This window comes from Echiichthys vipera (assembly GCF_963691815.1).
Source record: "Echiichthys vipera genome assembly, chromosome: 19".
In the NCBI taxonomy this organism is placed as follows: domain Eukaryota; kingdom Metazoa; phylum Chordata; class Actinopteri; order Perciformes; family Trachinidae; genus Echiichthys; species Echiichthys vipera.
In genome coordinates this window covers 12,889,360-12,905,942 of record NC_139844.1, presented here as the reverse complement: position 1 = coordinate 12,905,942, position 16,583 = coordinate 12,889,360, and the positions used below count along the sequence as shown (strand labels likewise).

Genomic DNA, 16,583 nt, shown 5'->3' with positions numbered 1-16,583 from the left:
TAACCACAAGAAACTGACTTCAATGATAACATGATGAACAATATCAACTATCTTCAGTAATAATGTTGTGGAGACACTACGCTACTGCTAAACTACAGTTAATGCCACTGTAATTGTGATTTCAAATCTAAGCAATTTTTTTCTGTAACATTTAATAGCCATGACTACACAACAATACATTTTTCAAGTCAAAAAGCATTCTATGGTATTATTTATGAAGACTTAAACACCCCAAAACACATTGTGGGTTGTCTGATGTCAGACAGAATTGTCAACTTTTGTTAATTGTCAACAAGTTACACCTCGTTTCTTGGTGGAATTGAAGGTCTGGACTTGCCAACAGTGTGGGTGTAATCTGTAAATGATTTCAAATGTTGCAGAATTCTGATTGGTGTGTGAAAGTAGGGGCCATTACAGGGTTCCAAATGAAATAGGTAATCAGGATTTTTGATTGGTGACAGTACTGTTTTTGATTCATTCATTCCAATAATGAAACTGTATACAGATTCAATGATAGGGGCAGATAAACAATATAATTTCAAAGCCTCAAGAAGAAGATTATTGAATGCTATGATAATATTGGCTAAACAATACAGTGCCCATATTGCTTGAGAAGAAATAAAGTGTTTGCTTTCTCTTCCATTAGGCAGGCAGGGCTCAATATTAGGACACGTGTGCGTTATCCGTCTCAGTCGGCACAGCCCTCGTTAAATTGTTTAGAAAATTGCACAGGGCCGTTTTAATGTGATTAAGGCGCAAATTGAGCACACTACCCACCTCCTCCTCATATAGCTCCTCTGTCTCTGGACGATGCAAATGTCAGGCATGTGTTAGTTAGAGAACAGAGGGAGGGGAGATGCTGTGCAGAGCTCCCCTCCATCCTTGACCCAGTCAAGTGGGGACTAGCGCCACATTAGAACAGCATCAAATCTACAGAGAATAGTCACATTAGGTGTGTATTACTCGGCATGGGTGTGTTGATATAGGTACAGTAGTGTGAGGAGGAGATGTCTTGTCCAGTGGGCAGGGTGTGTCTGTCTGTGTGTGTCTTTTTGTTTTAAAGAGGGCAGGCAAAGCTGGAGCATCCTATAGCTGTGAGTGAAGCAAAGACACACCCCCTCCCCTCTCCCTTTGCCTCTCTCTTCCTTTCTGCGGCCCCTCTGTGGTCTCCTGGCCATCCCCAAGTCATTTCAATCTAAATGCAAATTTCATCAACCTCCCTCTAAAAAGACTGATATTAGTATCAAAGCCAATGTGTTACGGCTGTGTCGTGTGGACGTGTCACTCTCAATAGCATCTCCAGTGCGGAAACCTGCCAATCTCCCTCCACTACTGAGAATGGATCTCAGCTTTCTTTCTTTCTCTCTCTCTCTCTCTCTCTCTCTCTCTCTCTCTCTCTCTCTCTCTCTCTCTCTCTCTCTCTCTCTCTCTCTCTCTCTCTCTCTCTCTCTCTCTCTTTCTCTCTTTCTTTCTCTCTTTCTCTCGGTTTGTGCTTCTCCTTTCTCTCCACCTTCTTGCTTAACAGCACTCTTTTTTTGGCTTGTTCCCTTTCTGGCCACTTCGATCCCTGTTTTCTTTTAACTCCACCCTCCCACATCCCCTCATTGGCCTCGTCTAACCTTTCTTTGAGAAGCCCTCCAAATAGAACCTCATTAGCCCTCCATATGTTGTGTTTCGCCTCCCCGAGCCCTCTTGCCCCTGTTCTGCACTAAGCTGCTCACTGAGACTCTGCACATACTTGCAGACCAACAGAGAAACACAGCAGAAATTCACATTTGTCCACTCTGCAGTCACATACACAAATCTCTTTCTCCTTCCATTTCTCTTTCCCTTCTCCATCTCTGAAAACATCCATCCTCCATTTCCTCTCCTTTCTGTCTTCTCCCTGTGTTTGCAGTCAGGTGAGGCAAGGTGGAGTTGCGGGATGAAGGGATGGGTGGAGAGAAGGTCTGTGGAGCAAGGGACAGGATGGGTATATGGAGAGCAGGGAGGTGGGGAGGCTGAGAGAGGAGGCAGAGCACCCCGGGGAGGCTGCGCTCCAGGGGTTGTTAACATGCAGGTTGCATATTTCTGAATTGCAGAGCAGCCTTATCTCACAGTGCTGGGTCACTGAAGCACTTCCTTTCTCACTGTGTGCGTGCTTGTGTGCATGATTGTGTGCACTGTATTACTGTGCAGTGTTTTTTTTGCATGCATGTGCATTTTAGAGTATGCATGTGCCTGCATGTTAATATGTGCATATGTGTATGCAACCGTGCTGGCAACAGCAGGGAATGTGAAGCTCTGATGGGGAGGGATCCTCTCTCCCTCTCTCTCTCTCTCTCTCTCTCTCTCTCTCTCTCTCTCTCTCTCCCTCTCTCTCTCTCTCTCTCTCTCTCTCTCTCTCTCCCTCTCTCTCTTTCTTTCTCGCACTGCAGCAAGAAACACTCATCAAACTGCAACACGCATCTCACAGAAGCCCTCAGATACAGCAGCAGCAGCAGCAGCAGTAGTAGAGCCTGGGCCTCCTGTTAACACACAGACATGACACAGCGACAGCCAACAGCTTAACACTCTGCTCCCCAGCTGGCTCTGCTCTCAGGTGAGCCACTAAGGTCTTCCAGTTTAAAGCTTGCACTGCAGGGTATTAGGCGTTCTAGCCGAGGGGGTTGGCTCTCTGTGTCGCTACTGGCCATCGTTTTATATCTGGTGTCCCTGCCTGCCTGATGTCCTTGGGAGGTTAGGCTCTGCTTAAGGCTGCATTGCATGCTGGGCCTATACACCTTCAACGTGTACTATACTGCGCTGTTAATGAGCATCCTTTCTTAACATCTTTGTCATGATCCCCTCCATTTGTCAGCGTGGCAGCAACACTATTGTCATACACGTCGCTGTCGTCATTATCCAATAACGCAGTGTCGTGCAGAGGTCAGAGTTTAGACAGCGAGTTTTGTGTAAAAGGGGGAACACGTAATTGCAGAGTGGAAATTGTGTGACTTCTACTGAATCCACAATCAGCTCTGTTTCTGTCTTGACCTTAGTAAAGTGCAGTGCAACAGAGAGACAAGTGTTGGGTAGAAGTTTGCACATCATAATGCCTTCATATTCGCAGTTTGCACATTTCTGGGTTATAGATGTGTGAGAAAGTCTCTAGAGACCTTTCATCGCAGGCTGCAGATGTCTGTGAGCCCTATCATCCGATTGTTACATTTCAATCATTTGTCCACACCCGAATATAAAGCTATCCAGCCATTATTTTATTCTACACATTCTTCTTTCTCGTCAAAACCTGGTGCCTACATTACCCACAATGCAACTCAACTGCCCAAATTTCACATATGAAATGGTGCTCCCCAAGATCTTTAAACAGACCATTATGTGCAACATCTGACTTGTTCATCACCTTTTCACCTTTCAAACATGGCTTGTGATCCCTTGGAGGGTCCCAGCCCCCATGTTGAGAATCAATGATAAAGACAAAAACAAACAGCACAGAATAACACGGCTCTGTACTTCCAAGAAATGTGTGTGTGTGTGTGTGTGTGTGTGTGTGTGTGTGTGTGTGTGTGTGTGTGTGTGTGTGTGTGTGTGTGTGTGTGTGTGTGTGTGTGTGTTTGTGTTGCAGTGTTTGATGTATTTGCATGAGGAGACCAGATCAGGAGGAATGTTGTGACCTGTCCCTGGGGTCTCTCTTCATGACTGAATGGACTTGCACTTTGTAGATTCAGGTTCAAAACCGCTGCTTATAATAGACACACTTTAGATCTTAGCAACTGACATTGCTCTTCCCTTCGATGCAGCTCAAGGTTGAATGGAGTATGTACTTGTTGAGAATATAACATGTCTGTGCTAAACTACGACATGTGCATCCTGGGTCCTTGAGGAGCACTCTACCAGAGGCAAAGCTCTTTGCCTCAGCCTCAGCTGGCTCCATTGTTGATCTCAGGCCCCTGGAAATGTATTACAGCAATATATTTGCCACATCCAGGCCAGTGTATTTTCTCAGAGGAGTCCTTTTCAGCTGCTGATATGGCTTAGCTTAAATCCCCTGGCCCTGTGACGACACACCAACGCAAATGGGCCAGACAGAGAAGGGTTCAGGGTTTAGAGAGCAAGGGATGAGCGGAGCTGTTAATTATTCTTGCCTCTTCCCTTTATTGTCAGATCGAAACAGCTACATATTTAAATCATGAGCTTGAAATGATTAGATTTGGACTTTTAAAAAAATAATAATAATAATTCTAAATTGGCATCCGGTATTGGTATCAGCATCCGTGTGTTCATTCATGTTTTCTATAGCATTTATTCTTGCATGTTGTTGTGTGTGAAGGCCGACCCTTTTAGGATTAAATATTTAAAAAGATGGCTTTTGCCAGCTGTTATGTCCAATATTTGATGCTCAATATCTCTGCATTTCAAACAGATTAAAAAAAAAACATTTTAGTACTGCAGAATATAAGAGATAATTGTGTATGTGTACATATGTGTTTTTAATTTCTTAAATGTCACAGATAAGGTCTCCAACAGAGGATAAAGGCACAATCTTCGAACCAAATAGGCAGATTGCACCTTAAAACTCTAAGTATAGGGTTAGGCAAATATTAAATGTATTACATGCTCAGCCAAGTATACGCTAAATATGTTTCTGTCATTTATCTCAGCTCTCAAATAACCCCATATCATCTTATGTCAAGCTTTCGCTGTTTTTCACCTTACTTTGAATGATGTGTTTTTGTTGGTTGCGTGCTTTCCCTATCTGCATCTTTTCTCTTCTGCATGGCTGGCTAATTTTTCCGACTGGCCTGGGTGTGAGTCAGGGCTCCTGCGGTAAAATGGGAGACCATGCAAGGGGGCACCAGGGATAATGGCCAAGGGTCTGCATGCAAGCTGGACAGGAAGAGAGGAGTTAGGTGAAGAGTATACCCTGTGGCCTCTCATGTGATGTAGTTATAAGAACAGAGTATAAAAGGTGGGCATACCAAGGCAAGGGGGAGAGAAGGAACTGCATGGCTGATTCAGTGACTGACTGATTGACAAGCTAACGGGCAGAACAAGGAGAGTGCGGGTTCACAGCTCCACACTACTGCCGGCAGGCATCGTTGCAGCTCTGAGGTCCACCTAAGGCCTGGATGAGTAATAAGTAATGTAGTGCTCACTCTTTGCCGTCCCTGCAGCACCTTAACTTGGGGGATGGAGAGATGGTGAGGAAGAAGAGGATGCAGGCGAGAGAGACTATAGAAGATAGTTAGAGAGAAGAGGTTACTGTATGGGAAAGGAGGAATGGGAAGTCTGAAATGTGCTTGTGTCTGTTTGAGCACATGCACGCAGAATGTATATTTGTGCATGAGCACGTATACATGCAGGTGTGTGTGTGTGTGTGATGTTGAAGCATGAGGAGAGAGTTCTCCCCAGGAAGATGTCCGATCCAGTCAGGCCGCTGACTCTGCTCCAAGGCCCTGTCAGGTCCAGGTCTCTCTCTCTCTGTCTCTGTCTCTCTGTCTCTGTCTCTCTGTCTCTGTCTCTCTCTCTCTCTCTCTCTCTCTCTCTCTCTCTCTCTCTCTCTCTCTCTCTCTCTCTCTCTCTCTCTCTCTCTCTCTCTCTCTCTCTCTCTCTCTCTCTCTCTCTCTCTCTCTCTCTCTCTCTCTCTCTCTGCAACCCCCCCCTTCGAGTTTCTTACCAACTCCCCCAACCTCTAACTCTGCCACGGAGCCGACAGCTTGGCCCCAGCAGCGCGCTAACCACATTACCTGAACTCACCACAGTCATTATTCTGCTCTGGACCCACTGGAGCCTGAAAGTCATTCCAACTTCTCTGCTGGTAGAGGTTAATAGGTGTGTGGGTGTGAGATACATCCCAAAGGCTACCTGGCGTCTGGCAAATCCCGGAATTCAATTCTTTCCTGGGACAAGCTTTGGAAGGACAGGTGCCAGAGGGTGTGTTTTTTTTTTCTCTTCTCTTTTTTTATTCAGTTCACGGTTCCTGACTTGCATGTCAGATTTGATGACAAGAGACAGCCACAAGTGTCTGGAACATTTCTGTGCATCTAAAGGCATAAACACATCAGCAGTGCACCGCCACTCCTGGGTGAGATGTTTTTTATGGACAAGGCCTTAAACTACCTTAAGCACCTCTTAACCTCTATTTGAAAATGGATTAATTTCTTCCACATAGAACCAGACCAGAAGGTTCATTTTTAACAATAAAGTGTTACTTTTTAAAGCAAGAAATCTACATTTGTACCGATCAAGCATTTATTTATTTCAGTTCAGAGCGGGCCAATAGCTTTGCCCCCGATGTAGCTGCTTGCAGTGTCACGGATGAACAGTTTTTGAGGTGTGCGAAGAACAGTAGAACATACACACAGATTCCTTCCTTTTATAGTTAGATGATGATGCTACAGCACCACCTATTGGCCCAATAGCACCCAATTTGTCATGGCCACCCAGACATTATATCTACAAATGTCCACAAACGCATTCAGGATATAAGACATTCCGCGTAACATAATCCCGGCCAACAGCATTTCAGCAAACTTTGAAGGCTAGCTTTATAAAAACTGTATGGAATATGAAAATTCCCCAAAATTACCTTTTTCTGGTTTGGTCAAGAGATTGTCCTCAGAACGTTTAGTGGTGATTACTCAAATTCAACTAATTTGTAGGAGGAGTAGTGAAACAACAGATTTGGACCAAATTTAGGAATATTGTTTCTGAGGCACAGGTTTGTTGTTATAGCACCACCATCTGGGCAAATTTGACCAAATTGGCCACTGCACTCAACGGGTTCATCGACAATACACCTGCCAAGTGGGAAGTAGATCAGATGAACAGTTCTCAAGATATGTGAATTACAAACGCACATACTCACACACAGGCAGAGATTGCTTGCTTTATAGTTAGATGTCTAAGTTTAAATCTAATCCAAATCTTACCCTTCAATTATCCTAGTGATTTTTTTGTAGATAAACCTAGTAGCCCCTGCCCTTGAAAAGCCATAAGATCTATCTCCCTTCAAAGAGCCATAATTCCCATCACTAATATCTTTATATTGGACCATTTTCATGCCAAACTGCTTGTTGACTGCTACTTGTCTGGATGGCAAACCTCTTAAACACACCATAAAGAGACATATGACATACTCAATAAATACTATTTTCCCCCTTACACATGGTACAGCAACCACTTGCTTTTAGTGAAGCATAAATCGTAGCATCTGTGAACATATATGTGCAAATAAAATAACATTTCATAGCAGTTTTTATGTAGTTTCGGTTATGGCGGGATCTCTCCATATATTGGCAACATACCTGGCTGGTATCCACTGCATAATAACAAAATCAGAATAGGTCTGATAAATTGGCAAAGCAATATGTTGATTGAACCCCATTAGCCAGCTGATGATTACAATTTGACCTCTGGTTGGACTCGCATAGTCTGTATACTAAATCAGGCAATTCAGCAATATTCTTCTGTATAGTCCTAAATAAGGATCTCATTTTATTAATTGGTCCAAAAAGTTCAATAAAAGACACTGAAGACTTTTATTTATAACTTTTTCCCTGCGTGGTCCAATAAAGAAACTCTCTAAAAGTGTTCTTATAGTGCCAAGAAAGCTTCTGCTGTTGCATGAACAAAACCCTCACTGGATGTGTATCCACTGCAGTGCTGCCTTACATAAAGTTTCATTCTATATACTGCCAATTTGCTTGAGATTGCATGTAGCTGTCAAGTGAGATGTATTCGGGACGTAGCTTAGACATGATGTGCGAAGCCAGCTATGTAGCCACAGAGAGTATGGTCGCTTACACAAACATTACATCAGACATATCACTACGAATTGGCAGAGAGGCAGAGATGGACGTGTTACCTTCACTCCACTACAGTGGAGCTCAGACAGAATGAAGGCTGTGCTTGCCAGAAACACTGCAAGAAATGAGACTCGATTCTCAGAAAAGAGTGAGGATTCGATGGATTTCAAAGATATTTTTGACCTCCATAATTTAGCGATGGTCCTTTCCTAAACTTTCAAAAGTCCAGACTGACTAATAATCACCGGCAGGAATCCGGGACTGCTAAACCCATTAACAAGAGGAGATTTTTTTTTTTTTTTGCTTTAAGGGAAGAAAATCTCTATGTTTAACTCCTCTGCATTAGGAGCCAATTACACGGCTGAAAAAAATGACCTGGGGTAGTTTGGTGTCCAAGGTTGTTTGTGCTGACATTCTGCTTTTCAAATGCCAGTCTGTTAATTATGCAAATGGATTACAAGGCCCCTGTATAAACATATACATAGGCCCCTTCACTGTATGTGTACAGTACATAAATCCTGCAAGATAGTAGAGACGGTAAGCCCTTGTTTCAATATAGGAAAATTGAAATATAAAATGACCCCTCCGGCTGCAGCGAGCCTGCCTCTCCAGTATCCCTCTCAAACTCTCAGGCCCTCACTCTCCTCCTCCTCCTCTGTCCTCTTTTTCCTCATGGTGCAGCTCTTTGCGCAGCAATGCTATGCGACACTGACCAGCTTTAGAGAAGGCGAGTCCACATTGCATTAATTCTGAGCAGAGAGAAATCCAGTATCAGATGTAATGGGTTTGATTCCAAAGCCCTGGGGCGATGTTCTGCACTGCTGTAATGGTGGTGGGAGTCGGCAGAGATCCTGCACTCATCAGAATGCAGCCTAACACACACACCCACACACACACACACACACACACACACACACACACACACACACACACACACACACACACACACACACACACACTCCCGTCCATCTCATGTCTGCTCTCTCATTCTGTCCCTTCTTGGTTACTCTCTCTTTATCTCTATCCCCCTATTTTTCTCTCTCCTTGGATGACCAGAGGTGTACTCCACCCCGCCTCCGACTCTTTCCAACCTCCTCGCCATGTTGTTGCCTAATTACTGTCTCTAAACAAGGGGCTTTGTCCCCAGCAGTCCTGAATTGTGTCTGCTGCTCATTCGCAGATGGATAATTGTTTTTTTTTTCTTCCTCGCTAACTTCTCCTCTTCAGCTGAGGCCAGATTTAGTCAGGTATTCTGGAGAAGGCATCATTGGATAATGTTGAATAAGCCCCAGGGTAAGTTTTCCTTTCTTGTTCTGCTTGTTTTTTTCCTTATTTTAATTAAAGAGCAGCCTGCCATCGTGAGCAGGGCACCTCTCCAAGACAACATATGACTGGTTAAAGGAGTGACAAGTCTAATTGTTTTCTCCAATCATTGCCATGACACTGTAGATGACAGACTGATATACTGTTGGCTAATCAAACACACGTCAAGTACAATTTGATATTCAGTGAAATATTTGACCCATATCAAATGATGAGTACAAAGTTGGAGTCATAAAGAGATGTTAAACTCAGTGGAACTCTTTGAAACTTGCCCCTCCATGCTTTATCATGCATTTAACAGCATTAGCCTAGTGTTTTCTTTTTAGGAATGGGGTAGGATTGGGTTCATTGGGGTGGAAGTAAAGCTTTATTTATATTCGGCGACCAAGTCCTGCATGCCTTATGACAATGGATGAATGTACGCCTCTTTCCAGCTTCTCCGCATGTCCAGACACTTTAAGGGAAAGTCATGAGACAGAACTAATACATGTAATCTCTGTTGCTGAATAAGTAATGCTTCATGTAATCTGTTTGCATTGATGTAAAGTATGACTACCGCCTGGCCTTGTTTCCACATAGTTTTAGGGAGATTGTACCCTCTGCCACATCCCAACAGCCTAAAGATGGGGCTTAAGCACATCTAATGTTGCATAACAAAACACCCAGAGCAGGTTGCTGCCCTCTGGCTGCTCCACCTCCTGCACATGGAGCCTTGGGGGGGAGACGGTGGGCTTCCCTGGGCTCATCTTGAAAATGGGGAAGCATAAGTTTACAGCTTCCTCCGTCTGATGGGGCTCCCCTTATTATCGTGATGGATGGTGAGGGAAAAGGGGAGAGCGATGGCCCTTGCCTTTTCATCACCTATCCATGAACAGCAAGCAGCTCGACCGATGGTAAGGTAATTACACCGTCATTATAATGTGCACTTGTGCACAAGCATACACACTCTACACTCTACACTCCACACTACATAAACACAGTCCTCTATACACCAGATGGGGTCCCCAATGTCTTCAGCCTGGTGCCTCCCTCCATCCCTCTCTCCCTCCCCTATACATCTCTGCTTTACTATCTTTTCCCCTCAGTTCTCCCTCTGCACCAGCAAGGGAATTCCAGCCTTCCAGGAAAGCTTGCCTGCTCTGGACTGAGGAGTGCTCTGTGTGTGTGTGTGTGTGTGTGTGTGTGTGTGTGTGTGTGTGTGTGTGTGTGTGTGTGTGTGTGTGTGTGTGTGTGTGTGTGTGTGTGTGTGTGTGTGTGTGTGTGTGTGTGTGTGTGTGTGTGTGTGTGTGTGTGTGTCTGTGTGTCTGTGTGTCTGTGTGTGTATTGTGTGTGCACATGCTCACATGCATATACAACACCTCTGTGCATGCTAACCATTAACAAGGCCTGTTTAGCATTGGGCGCAGACCATCATTGACAGGCTGACAGATGTGAATGGTGTTGTGATGCCATGCTACAGGGAGCAAGAGCTCCTCACATGTTCTCTAGACAAGCTAATGAGTTTCTCTGCAGACATGGCAAGCCTGAGTCAACTTTTAAAGACAGTAGTTGGTTTGACCATACATAATTTCTAATAATAAAAACATTTAACTTGGGTGTGATTTTTAAAGAGCAACTAAACAGCAGCTGAACATTTTGCGGGGGTGACCTCCAGTGGTTTAACTTCTCACCTTGCTGCAGTAATGTATAAGAGTACTGCAGGGTATGTAAGTACACCGTAACATCACTGCTGTGTGTGGTTACAGGTATGACAACACCAAACCACTCCCAACGATAGAGGTACTACAGATTGGAAACTTGCAACCAAAGAGAACACAAACACACTGCTTTTCAGTCTGCTATTAAAGGAAAAGTTTGACATTTTGGAGACACTTGTTCACATTATCACCAAGAGTTAGACTCTTATAGCTCTACGTTAAATATGATGCTACAGCCAAAAGTTGGTTAGGCTGGTTCTCTGGACACAGCCAAGAAAGAGCCCATCAAATAACCCCCATAAAACCACAAATTGTGGAGCAATCTGATCACAATTGTTCTGTGGTTTAAATATGATCATTCTAGATCTTATTGTGACTAGATTCTGAAAGCAGTTACAAGATCTTGGAGAACAAAGTGAGATGAAGCAGGGTTCCGTTCACAATGTCCTTAAGGTTTAATGAAACAATACAAGACTATACAGTATACCCATACTCAGTTTATTCCTATGACGTGAGGATAGATAGCTAAGGATGGACACCAGCTGAGGGGAGTGAAGTCAAAGGTAAGGTTACAGATAGACGATAGAGGGAGGGAGAAGTTGTGGAACCATGGATTACACAGAGTCTGGTGAGAAAATTCTCAAAATGGAATGTAACCAAATCCCAACTACAAAGCAGCTATAATGTTTCACTTGGTGAGCTTTACAGGAGCTGATTTGTTTAACCTTAGACAGAGCCAGGCTAGCTATTTCCTCCTGATACAAGTCCTAATGCTAAGCTAATTGTCTTCTGACTGTAGCTTTATATTTACCGCACAGACATTCATCTTCTCATCTACTTTTTCTTTTTTTAGCAAGAAAGCGTATAAGCGTATTTCTCAAACATGTCAAACTTTTCCTTAAGTTAATCGTTAATTTATTCAGCAAATTTCTGTGAGACTCCCACATGTTTGCTGGTTGTCATATATATTTGTGTCAGTACAGTTTCATTTCACATTCATGTATATGGATATATACATACAATAAAATGATGTTTGAAACAAATTCTTTGAATGTGTGTATGTTTTTACAATATGCAGATGAAAAAATATATTAGACAAATTAAACACTGAACCTATGAAACTAGTGTTATATAAGCACAGGTATTGACTCAGGGTAGGCCTATAGCAAAAACTTCAAGTGCTTCAAAACTAACGTGACTAGACTTTGCTTAATAGCTAATGGGCCAAATGTACCCCTAAAATGAGAATCTGTATCCCTCTAGATGAAGGCATTTATGAAAATAGGAATGATTGGCCAACTCCTGATGTATCTATGATATGCAGTAGAACAGTAGGATGCATATGGGTTGTACTGGAGCTTACAGAAGAAAAAAAAGATACACCAATTCCAAATGCTACTTAAGTTAAGACATCAGTTAAGCTTTGAAGGTCTATTTCATGTCCTTGGCCGACTCCAGCCTCCTGTTGCTAATTGTAACACAATGGAAGAGGGAATTGGCTACTATATAAAGTGTGGAAATTGTGTCAGTTCTTTTTGGTTAGGTCATTTGACACGGACATGGCAACGCTGTTGAAGCGAGCCAGTCACGCTGGAAGAGTTGCCCCAATTCTCGCCACGGTTACTGTGCTCATCTACGTGTGTTAATGAATTATGTATATTGATAGATTCCCAACAGAAGCTGGAGGATGGGCATTTTCTTTCCACGAGAATAAACAAGAGAAATTATACACCATGGAAGCGTGCCGTCAGTCTATAAATAGAAGCAGTGCTTTTTTGCCCCTGGATGTAGTTGCATTTTTACAGGTCATGCTGTGATCTTCTCTTAAGCCTGTGCATTGAGATGTAGCTGACACCTCTTTGGGGGTGCTATCCCTGGCTTTTACAGGGGCCCCTTTATTCTCTAAATACAGGGGTGCATCTCATGGAGGCAAAATTTGATGGGAAGGGGAGGGACTTTTATGGGGGAAGACTCGAGAACTGTTATTCATCATGTAAGGGGTCAAATCTGAGCGCTCTCAGCAGCAGGGATCTTAAATTCCAGCTTTATAAACTGGCATCAAATGCTTGACATGAGAAAAGTGAGTGGCGTCTGCAGACGTACTGCTCGTCAGTTTCCCCTAAAAGCCATCACAGGAAATCAATAGTGGTCTCCATAAGACTTAATCTGGGATCCACATTACTACCGTGGCAGGCGGCCAGCTGAGTGATGTGTGCGGTTTAAACGGCCCCCGCATCCTGCCCGTTTATCTGTAGGTGTCCCGATGATCTTTCGGCTCTCTACTCATCTCGTCTGGCTGTGTTTTTTTTTTTTTTTTGCTGTATCCCAGCCCTCCTCCATCTCTTCCTCCTCTTCCTCCTCCTCCTCCTCCCCTCCCTCTCCCCACTAAGTTCGATGCGATCGGCTCTGGGCCCTGCCGTGAGTTCTCGGTGCGGGCGACAGCGCTGCTGAACATGGCGTCAGACGGGATGATTTTAACGAACCACGACCACCAAATCCGGGTCGGAATCTTGACAGGTAAACGCCGAAATCCTCATCGACTCTTTGAATTTTTTTCTCATATTTCCATAAATTCATTTCCGCCGGCTGTCCGCGCGGATCTTCATACATGTCGGCTGGTTTTTGCGTGGCGGCGGCTCTCGGTCTCTCGCTGGCTTTTGCAGCCTCTTGAAGGCGACGCTGATTTTAAAGCTGCTTTCCCCCCCTTCCCTTTCGCCGGTATGCATTCATGTGAGCTACATGCTAGATTACATCCAGTGCTTATGCGGTGGAAGTGGTAAATGTGAGCTCTGTATTGGGTTTGTGTCCGCTCATGTAGATTTCTTGTCGAGCCGTTTTCCCTGCTGAAGAACAAGAGCCCAGTTTATGTGTATTGAATAATTCATGCCCCTATCTGCTTGTCAGAGCTGAAAATTACAGCTGACCGTGTGTTGTGTCGCTGCTAAAGATGCTCGGGCTATAGATTGCATTATTGACACCCAGCTGACCACAGCGATTTTTGAAGTGTTGCTCACGACAGTTGCTGAAGGTGGATGTGGTGATGAGCGCATCCTCGGCCTGTTAAGAGCAGTGGAGGATTTGAGAATTATTGTGAAATTGCGTGCAGACGTCGGTTGTGGTTTTGTTTTGTGAATGACAGTGCCGAGCAGAAGAGTTTATACATGACACATGCTAACGGCTCTGGCTCCGTTTGGTGGGGCTGAACACACGGGTAAATCCTCCTGGCATTCCTCTGAACGCAAAGCGATGACGGCGCGTCTCTCACCACTGGAAACGTTATGCGCTTGGATGCGATGTGCGGCTATGAGGCGGCGGATGGTGTTAGATCTGGTCGCCGCCGGCCTTCATTTTTTTCATCTGTGTGTGTGTGTGTGTGTGTGTGTGTGTGTGCGTGTGTGTGTGTGTATGTGTATGTGTGTGTGTGTGTGTGTGTGTGTGCTTGTATTGCTATCATTATGGGGACATCAATCTGTTTACACAGTCACGTCATGGGGACCTCTGACACCATGGGGACAAAAATTGAGGTCCCCACAAGGTAAAGCCTTTAAATGAATGCAGGAGCCATTCTGAAGGTGCCTGTGAAGTTTTTAGCTTTGGCCCATATATTATGTTTTTCCATCGGGACACACACACACACCTGCCCACTATCCCCCTCTAAAGGTCACCCTCCAGTACTGCACCCAGTTGTCCTCACACACACATCTTCCAAATATGGTAAGTACCGCCCCTTCCGTGTCCCCATTAAGAATGTTTGGAACATTCATAGTGTTAAGGTAACATTTGATGAGATAGATAGATAGATAGATAGATAGATAGATAGATAGATAGATAGATAGATAGATAGATAGGGCAGAACCATTTCATAGAAAGGCTGCACACCAGAAAAACTACAGTGCTTTCTCTTGTTACTGATGTGTTTGTCACACATCCATGCATTGTAGCAAATAATCACACAAGCCTAAATGAAGAATGTAATATTCCACATCATAAACTGACTCAGAGCAAATGAAAGAACAAGGAAGGAACAGCAAAAAGCTCAATACTGAAGGCCAGAATGGAGCACATGGGTGACTGGATCCAGATCCATTCTATAACCCTATGACAACAACTCTATAGAGATCCAGCACAGCAATACTGGATTGCTATTATAATTAATTACAAACATGAATTATCCTGCTGTTTTAAATCTATAACAATATATTGTTCCATTTGAATAAAAATAATAAACATAGTGAATGCACAGACCAGCACAACAAAGGCAGCATAATTATGAATATGCTGTCACTCACCAATACTGGACTGCTGGATCTGTCGAACCAGACCAACACTGCACGCTGGCGCAATTCACTCCTATTCAAGGCATTCAGAACATGTCCTTGGTGCACACCGCAGTCTCGCGTCCGGTAGACTGGCAAACGTGGAATGTGGAGGCTATGACAGCAGGTTTGCTAGCCCCATTGTAGACTATTTCAGTAAATGGCCTTGACTCCTACTGCTACAATGCCTACTGCCATGGCATTCCTAATGTATAATAATATAATAATAAACTTTATTTATATAGCGCTTTTTAAAAACAGAGTTTTACAAAATGCTTTGACAAGACAATGCAAATTTTTTGGGAACAACAGATGTGAGGGAAGTAATGGAATAACATCATTAAAAACAGGAAAAAGAAAAAGAAATGGGTTGAATAAACAAAACAGGAACAACAATGTTGTCAACTCAGACGGTAGGAGCGAAGTAAAAGGAAGACGTCACATAAAAGCAAGCCTATAAAAATGTGTTTTAAGAAGAGATTTAAAAGAGGTTACTGATCCTGCAAGCCTTATCTCCCCAGGCAGGGCGTTCCAAAGCCGAGGGGCCCTGATGGCAAAGGCACGATCACCTTTGGTTTTTAACCTCGACTTTGGAACGGTTAGAAGGGCCCTGCCCGAGGATCTAAGGCTGCGCGCTGGCTCATAAGGAGTTAAAATGTCTGTAATGTAACTCGGGGCCAGCTCGACAAGTGCTTTAAAAGTGATCAGTAAAATCTTAAATTCAATTCTAAAACGGACGGGGAGCCAATGAAGGGAGGCTAGAATAGGGGTAATGTGGTGTCGTCTGTTAAAACCGGTTAGAAGCCTAGCTGCAGAGTTTTGTATTTATTGGAGGCGAGAGAGTGATTTGTGGTTGATACCGGAGAGAAGGGAGTTACAGTAATCAGTAAATTTAAAGATGGCGCCGTGCTAGTGGCAGCCTATCGTAGCAGCTCCCGGTACTTTGTACTTTTTACTAGGTTTTTGTCGTGTTTTTAGTGTGGTTTTTTTTTTATTATCTGTACCTTGCACTGTGGATACACACTGTCCACACATCAAGATGTCTATCATACGGTTTGGATATCTCTTAGTTAGCTTTTTCATGCTTTGGTCTCTCCTGGTGACTGAAAGCCGTGCCTGCCCTACAGCCGGCATTGTTTACAGTCGCGACCAGCTGATCGCCCTGGGGCCCCAAAACCCCTTTGTCGGGGAGAGACCCACAGTACCGAAGGAGCTAAGGAGGAGACGGCGAGGCTGCAGAGCAGGAGCTAAACGGAGGAGGAAGTTTAAACCCTGCATCCCTGCAGTTATTACTGGAAACGTAAGGTCCCTGGTAAATAAGATGGACGAACTGGAAGCGCTCGTCAGGACGCAGCGGGAATACAGAGAGTCCAGTATCATGTGTTTCACGGAAACGTGGCTACACGACCAGATACCGGACTCAAACGCCACCATCCCCGGCTTCCATACGGTCCGAGCCG

General features: G+C 44.1%; 1 protein-coding gene across 6 annotated transcripts in view; it reads left to right on the top strand.

Moving 5' to 3' along the window:
* Positions 1-13,245: 13,245 nt before the first annotated feature.
* gphnb (gephyrin b) overlaps positions 13,246-16,583 on the top strand; it is a gene marked incomplete at its 5' end in the record, with an annotated part of 111,825 nt that continues 108,487 nt past the window's right edge. For 5 of the 6 annotated variants that reach the window (XM_083934299.1, XM_083934297.1, XM_083934295.1 and 2 more), the window contains one exon: positions 13,261-13,324. In XM_083934299.1, coding sequence (XP_083790425.1) covers positions 13,261-13,324 — 64 coding nt within the window. Of the gene's footprint in view, positions 13,325-16,583 lie in introns of all 6 variants that reach the window. The other variant, XM_083934294.1, reaches the window with a different exon arrangement.